General features: G+C 33.4%; 1 protein-coding gene across 2 annotated transcripts; it reads left to right on the top strand.

The window, feature by feature from the left end:
• Nucleotides 1-299: 299 nt before the first annotated feature.
• Nucleotides 300-4,718, top strand: LOC109807569 (phospholipase D alpha 1). Of its 2 annotated transcripts, none has more exons than XM_020370114.3 (4): nucleotides 300-441; nucleotides 707-806; nucleotides 2,035-3,934; nucleotides 4,045-4,718. In XM_020370114.3, the coding sequence occupies exons 2-4, from the start codon at nucleotides 714-716 to the stop codon at nucleotides 4,476-4,478; spliced, it is 2,427 nt and encodes an 808-aa protein (XP_020225703.1). In that variant the 5' UTR covers nucleotides 300-441; nucleotides 707-713; the 3' UTR covers nucleotides 4,479-4,718. The 2 variants fall into 2 exon arrangements, with proteins under 2 accessions (XP_020225703.1, XP_029129327.1); XM_029273494.2 differs by lacking the exon at nucleotides 300-441 and adding an exon at nucleotides 448-596.
• The last annotated feature ends 3,235 nt before the right edge of the window (nucleotides 4,719-7,953 follow it).

Genomic DNA, 7,953 nt, shown 5'->3' with positions numbered 1-7,953 from the left:
GTATAACTACATATTCAACCCTCTAAACTTCCTTAAACTTAGAAATTATTGACAATGTTGTGCTAGTAGATCTAGCAGTACATCTAATTTTAATTTAAAAATTAAAATATGAAGTTACTCCTCTCTTTTTTTCAATTAATCTTGAAAAGAACACGTAAAAAATTGTAAGTTGTAAGCGGGAGAGAAAAATAAAATGGAACACATCTAGAAGAAGTCAAGTGAAGGAGACGATTGTGCGTCCCACAAACACGAAGCGATTAGATTACCATGTTGTCCAATAATAATGTGAAAAGGTGGAAATAGTTGAATTCGTATGCATGTTTTCGCTTCCCTTGTTATAAGGAGACACTTCTCACTCACCTCCATTGTCACTGCTCCTTTCTCGGATCTCTCTCACACCCTTTCTCTCTTTTCTTCTTCTCCATCGCTTTCCCTTCACAAGTTAGTATCTTCACTCTTCTCTCTCTTTCCTCGCGCACTCTTCCTATTTCCGCCATTTCTGTTCTGAAACATCCTTGTTCTATTCTCATCCGTTTTGATCCACCCCGTCATCTGATTCTGATCTAGCTCTTTCATATCTCAAAGCTTGCATCTTTGTGTGTCATAAACTTTAGTTCCGCCTGATTTTTTTTTCTGGGTGCTTTTGCTGGTGTTTTTTTTTCTCTTCATGTTTATGTGATCTGGGTTGTGTGAATTTATGTTGCAGGTGAGAGATGGCGCAAATTCTGCTTCATGGGACTCTCCACGCCACCATCTTTGAGGTCGATAAGCTCAATGCTGGTGGTGGTGGCAATTTTTTCAGCAAGGTACGGTTATAGACCTTTTTGGATCTTGTTGAATCTGGTGATTTAATTTTTTATTTTGGGTTGCAGTTTTTTGGATTTTTAAGTATTTGTGGTTCCATTTGTGTTGACAATTCTTAAATCAAGGAAATCTCTTTGTGGTGTTGGTTCAGTGGATTTGAGCTTACAGTGTACCATGCCTCCTTTGAACGATCCGGGATTTGTTTGACTTTTAGTATTAGTATTACATATAATAATAAATTAATAATAAAAGAAACTACTCCTGGTATTGTTTTGTGTGATGCATCTGAAGGATAAGGGGAATTGAAGTTGATGTAATTGTGAGATTGTATGTGAACCTCGGTGCAAATGATTCATCGATTTAAATTTGTGATCCGGTTTCAACTTTTGTGGCAACGAGTGTTTTTCTAGTACTGCCAATTGTTGGCGAACCTGTCTGTAAATTCTATCTGGAAGTGAATTATGCTGCTATTTAGGAGCTTTTGTTGTTAAAATGTGAATGATGTTAATCTATGTTAGTATTTGTAGAGCCTTTTTCTGAAAATTTTTCATAAGCATTTCTAGGAAAAAAAATTGAACAAACTTCTCTATAAGCAAAATTTAACTTATACATAAGTTAAAAAAATATGTTTTTGGACAAACTAAGATGAAAAGTTTTCACAAATTAACTTATACATAAGTTAATTTTAACTTTTGGAGAAACTTGTTTTATTTTTCATTTTTATTTTCTTCTCCAGTTCGTGTTTATAGAAAAGTTTATCTAAATAGACTCATAGTCAAGGCTTTTGAAACAAATCTTAACTACAAATTGTGCTTTAGTTGTTTATTTCACATGCTTTATTAAATTTAAAATTTGACTGCTAGATTCTTAGTTTGGACTTTGCTTGGTAAAGAGTGACTTAACTTCATACTTGCCTTTTACCAAAAAATAAAAAGAAAGAAACTTCATGCTTGCCAAATCTGGATTGAGTCTTTGTGTGAACCAAAATGTGTCGCATTATCTATTATTTACTTTTTGGCAAGCCTCATTCATTCAATTGTGGAGCTTTACCCCCCATCCCTTCATCTCTGTATCACTACAGCCATGTTATTTTCATTGATTATTCATGAATATTAACAAATATATGTGTATGTGTCAAAAGAGAGAAATAGAATATTCAATTGATTTACATTTGCTCCTTTATTTTCCTAGTTACTATGATTCACTCATTTAATGCTTATTCTGCTACAGCTGAAGCAAAACCTTGAGGAGACTGTTGGTATTGGAAAGGGAGTTACTAAACTCTATGCAACCATTGATTTGGAGAAGGCAAGAGTGGGAAGGACTAGAATTATAGAAAATGAACATACTAATCCCAGATGGTACGAGTCTTTTCACATTTATTGTGCCCATATGGCTTCAAATATAATATTCACCGTGAAAGATGATAATCCTATTGGGGCAACTTTAATTGGAAGAGCATATGTACCTGTTTCGGAGGTGTTGGATGGTGAGGAAATAGATAGGTGGGTTGAAATCTTGGACAATGATAAAAATCCAATACAAGAGGGTTCAAAGATCCATGTGAAGCTGCAATATTTTGATGTCACAAAAGACCGCAACTGGGCTCGAGGCATTAGAAGTCCTAAATTCCCTGGAGTTCCCTATACTTTCTACTCACAGAGGCAAGGATGTAAGGTATCTCTGTACCAAGATGCTCATGTTCCTGATAATTTTGTACCTAAAATACCTCTTGCTGGAGGCCAGACTTATGAGGCTCATAGGTGTTGGGAGGATATTTTTGATGCAATCACTGATGCAAAACACTTGGTATACATTACTGGTTGGTCTGTTTATACTGAAATTTCCTTGGTAAGGGATTCTAGGAGACCAAAGCCTGGTGGAGACCAAACACTTGGTGAGCTTCTCAAGAAAAAGGCAAGTGAAGGTGTTAAGGTTTTGATTCTTATTTGGGATGATAGAACATCAGTTAGTTTGTTGAAAAAAGATGGACTGATGGCGACTCATGATGAAGAAACCGCACAGTTCTTCAATGGCACTGATGTGCACTGTGTTTTATGCCCCCGCAATCCTGATGATGGTGGGAGCATTGTTCAGGATTTACAAATTTCTACCATGTTTACACATCATCAGAAGATTGTGGTGGTTGACAGTGCAATGCCAGGTGGAGGGTCAGATAGGCGAAGAATTGTGAGTTTCGTTGGGGGTATTGACCTCTGCGACGGAAGATATGACACTGCTTTCCACTCACTTTTCAGAACCCTTGACACGGCACACCATGATGATTTTCATCAGCCTAACTTCCCTGGTGCTGCAATCACAAAAGGTGGCCCCAGGGAACCTTGGCATGACATCCATTCCCGGCTTGAAGGACCCATAGCTTGGGATGTTCTGTTTAACTTTGAGCAGAGATGGAGAAAGCAAGGTGGGAAGGATTTACTTGTTCCACTGAGAGAGCTTGAAGATGTCATTATTCCCCCATCCCCAGTAATGTATCCTGACGATCATGAGACATGGAACGTTCAGTTGTTTAGATCTATCGATGGTGGTGCTGCTTTTGGGTTCCCGGATACTCCTGAAGATGCTGCCAGAGCTGGGCTTATTAGTGGGAAGGATAATATCATTGATCGTAGCATTCAAGATGCTTACATTAATGCTATTCGACGTGCAAAGAATTTCATCTATATTGAAAACCAGTATTTCCTTGGAAGCTCTTATGCCTGGAGTGCTGAGGGTATTAAGCCTGAAGAGATTGGTGCTTTGCATGTAATCCCAAAGGAACTTTCACTTAAGATTGTTAGTAAGATTGAAGCTGGGGAAAGGTTCACCGTATATGTTGTGGTCCCAATGTGGCCAGAGGGTGTCCCAGAAAGTGCATCAGTTCAGGCAATATTGGACTGGCAGAGGAGAACAATGGAGATGATGTACAAGGATGTTGTTCAGGCGCTGAAGGCTAAAGGACTCGATGATGATCCCCGAAACTATTTGACATTCTTCTGCCTTGGTAATCGGGAAGTCAAGAAATCGGGAGAATATGAGCCTTCTGAACAACCAGATGATGATTCAGATTATAAGAAAGCCCAAGAGGCCCGGCGTTTCATGATTTATGTTCATACCAAGATGATGATAGGTAAGTTGAAAAATTATGCTGCCAAGGTTCATGAATTACATATTCAAGTGTCATAATATTGGATGCTTCTATCATTATTGTGATGATTATATATGTTTTTTCACTTGCAGTTGATGACGAATACATAATCATTGGATCTGCCAACATCAACCAAAGGTCAATGGATGGTTCTAGGGACTCTGAGATTGCCATGGGTGCTTATCAGCCCTATCATTTGGCTAACAGACAGCCGGCGCGAGGCCAGATCCACGGTTTCCGCATGTCATTGTGGTATGAGCATCTTGGCATGCTTCATGACTCCTTCCTCAGGCCAGAAAGTGAAGAATGCATTAGTAAGGTGAACCAGATTGCTGACAAATATTGGGATCTGTATTCTAATGAGTCACTTGAGCATGACCTTCCCGGTCATCTGCTCCGCTACCCGATTGGCGTTGCCAGCGAAGGAGATGTCACTGAGCTGCCAGGATTTGAATTCTTCCCTGACACCAAGGCTCGCATTCTTGGTGCCAAAGCTGACTACATGCCCCCTATCCTCACCACTTAGTTTGTTTGATTCTACTTTGTTACAAATTTGTGATTGCTTACATCCTAATCTGTGTTTTCATTACTACTTAGTAATAATCTTAATATAGTCTGTGATGTCTTGTGGAGATGTTTTTTTCTTCTTCCTGTTTTTCTGAAGATGTCAATGACGGACTTTAGTTATCTGATGTTGGCTTATATGGCTTTAACTGGTTTCTAATCAGTGCTCCCTTTCTTCCACAATGTCATTTATGTTTTTGTACCTGCTTTCTGGTTTAAGTTTTTCTGAACAAGCCTACCTGTCTTCAGCTATATTGCCTAACAAAAATTATCATATCCAGATCTTTTTTGGGGAACGTTTGGTTAAGTGAAATTTTCAAGTCTTCAATACGCAATCAATCTTTTATTTAGGTGGTAGTGGGGACAATTGTTTCAAACTGTGGAAACAACGGACCGCAACTGTGTGGTTCTCTTAAGCCACCTCCATTGTATCCATTAAGATATTATATTAGAGTTTCATCTTATTAAGAACTTGTTAAATACCATGTACTTATACAAGAACTGATACTATGTTTATTGTGGCATGGAATCTAGTTTTTATCGAATAAAAAAAATATTAAAGTTGGTGGCGACTAATGGTGATGAAATATAAGGATTTATAGTTAGTTATTTAATATTCTCTCCTGTCTTTTTTATTATTCTCAAACCAGGAGTGTTGTTTGATTATATTTATAAAAACAAATTTAAAATGTCTCTTGTATTAATTATTTTTATTATAAGAAATACTCTTAGTTGTAATTATTTTTCTTAATTCAATAGGTAACTGGTACAGGTTTTTACTAAAGTTATAATAATCTTGAAAAGAATATAAATTTATAATAAATTTAATATTATTAATTAAATTAATTATTTTTTAAAATTATAATGTATTGGATAATTGAGTCTTATAAAAAGAGTGAATGATCAACGATTGTTCGTTCAACTAGAATTATAATTGAGATCCTTAAGTCACAAGATTTTGAATTTGAGTTTTAAGTTTGACAAAAAAATGATACCAGAAAGGATAATCTTAATGTCGTTAAGATGTTGAGAGAGTAGTTTCTCATGGAAATCATAGATATTTTTGTCAATACATGACATAAAAATAGTAATAAATAAATACAAAGAGTGAATTCTTTGAAGTTGTTGGACTGGAGAGAAAAAAATGTTTGAAGTTAAAAAAAGTATAAATGAATTATGATGGATGTTTGTCAACAAGGATGGCTCGAGCTCGTAACAACTAATAAGTATGATTAAGCTGACCGCTGCAGGTTAAAGAAAAGCGCACAAGTTGTTTACTAGGAAATTGTCATTGTCATGTCACTGTATTTTTCCTTTCTCTTAAGCTTCTAAGATACTCAACAACTAATTTCGAATAATATATTAGTAATTTGAAACTTTAGCAGATAAAATAATGTTTTCAAGACCAGTGTTATGGACTTTGGAACTGTACTCGGAATCTTCATTTCATTTTCTAAAAGAAAAAGGCCTTAAGCAGCTTGTTTGCGTTGAAATGGACTAAATCATAGTGCATATTAATTTACGAAGAATAGAGAGTGTAATTTTAAAATAAGCAAAAAGGTGTAGTGCAGTTTAAATATTTATCAAGAAGGGAATATAGTTTGGTTTATCAACAATTGTGAAAGAGATGTGCTGAGATTGAGAACATGGTTTATCTAAAAACAGCACCATATTCTAAAAGAAACTATGTCCCAAAATCGGAATCCAAAATTCCAAATGAATAAAATGCCGGCACTAAAAATAGATTTCACCCAGTAATAAAATAAAATAAACACTAAGAAACTTAGGGGGTGTATTGGTTTAGGATTTCGTAGGATTTTAAAATATATTTTTTGAGTAAAAAAGTTCATTAGTATTCAATCAGGATTTTATGTCACTTAAAAACAATCCAGTGGTATTCAATCTGGATTTTCAAGATTTTTTAAAGAGTCCATTAAAATCCACTGGTATTCATTTGAAATTTTTTACAACTTAAAAACAATCCATTGGTATTCAAAAATATAAGGATTTTAAAGGATTGTTGTGTGAGAGGGATTTTGAAGGACTTTCTAGTGTTATCTATAAATACCAGATTCATAACACAATCCCATCCAAACCCAACGGATTTTGAAGGATTGTTTGAAGTGATTTTTCAAGTGTTTCAATAATTTTCAAGTGAGTTTTTCATCTTTTTTTTCTATACTCCTGTCTTCTCCATTTTTTATCTACTAATAATACTACACTATTGTTCATTGCTCATATATAATATTGTAGTACTGTTCTCATCCCATTCTCCTATTTTGTGAAACTCTAATATGTAAATGATAGTGTCATTGACTTGCTATATTTTTCTGTTCGTTCTCTTTAATTGACTTGCTTTATTTTATTCTATGTAGTTGAATTTGTTCCTTTATATAACAAAAAAAATGCTTGAAATTTCAACTTTTAAGTGGTAATTTTTTTATAACACATGTCAAGAAAAGAAAAAGGTTTCAACTTTCTGTGAGTAGAATGAGATGAAAATGGATCTTAGTTGGGGGAAGAACCTTCTCAGCATAAAAACTGCGAACTCTCTCATTCCCTTGAATTTGTTAATCTTATCCCTCCTTTTATGACTTAACAATTATTTTATTTTTTTTACTATGAATTTTTCTTTTTATTTTTATATTGTGAAATTAAGATTTTTTTATATTTTTAAAAAAGAAAATTAACATAAGACATAACAGTATCTAATTTTTTAGGGTTTAAGATTTATGCCTTCATTAGCTTATTTTTTAAAAAATGAAATATTTTTAAAATATTTGTTAGAATAATTTACATTTATAAATATCGTTAAAAATTATCATATAATATATAACTAAAATAATATATATATATATATATATATATATATATATATATATATATATATTCTCTATATCTAAATACTTCTGTTTATATAAAAAGATTATATATCTAAATATTTTCTCAGTATCGAATATACTGATTTTTTTTATATAAAAAATTATCTTTTGTTTCTATATTTTCGTTTTTACATTTTTTTTATAATGATTGAGTTATTTGATCCATTTGGATAGCCAAGATATATTCGATCTTGTATAATTGGTGTGCTTCTAAAAATAATAATATAATTTTATTGATTTTGTCTCTTATCCATAATTATTTATATAACTAGTTTTCAACATATATTGTTTTAGTAATTCAAATGGGAGATTCACATGGAAATAATAAAGAAAAAGGAAAAGAGAAAAAAACTATGAAGCTTGGATCAAGGAGGATTCCGATGAATTGTTATAATTGATAGTGGATGCTATAAAAAGATGATAGAATATTAAGGTGAATTATTATTATTATTTATCTAGACATTATTGTTTTTTTTATTATTTTTATCTTTGACTCTTTTTAAATTTGAATGTATGAATTTTTTTTTAAATCTTATCAAATGTCAAAACTCTACA

The sequence above is a fragment of the Cajanus cajan genome, chromosome 5 (assembly GCF_000230855.2).
Source record: "Cajanus cajan strain Asha chromosome 5, NIPB_CcT2T_4, whole genome shotgun sequence".
In the NCBI taxonomy this organism is placed as follows: Eukaryota; Viridiplantae; Streptophyta; class Magnoliopsida; order Fabales; family Fabaceae; genus Cajanus; species Cajanus cajan.
This window is presented reverse-complemented; position numbering and strand designations above follow the sequence as displayed.

What these genes read in the sequence shown, in the direction of transcription:
- LOC109807569 (XM_020370114.3), top strand. Translation starts at nt 714, where the DNA reads ATGGCGCAAATTCTGCTTCATGGGACTCTCCACGCCACCATCTTTGAG. An exon ending in GTGGCAATTTTTTCAGCAAG is followed by an intron (nt 807 to 2,034) that starts GTACGGTTATAG and finishes ATTCTGCTACAG; the next exon opens with CTGAAGCAAAACCTTGAGGA. An exon ending in TCATACCAAGATGATGATAG is followed by an intron (nt 3,935 to 4,044) that starts GTAAGTTGAAAA and finishes TTTCACTTGCAG; the next exon opens with TTGATGACGAATACATAATC.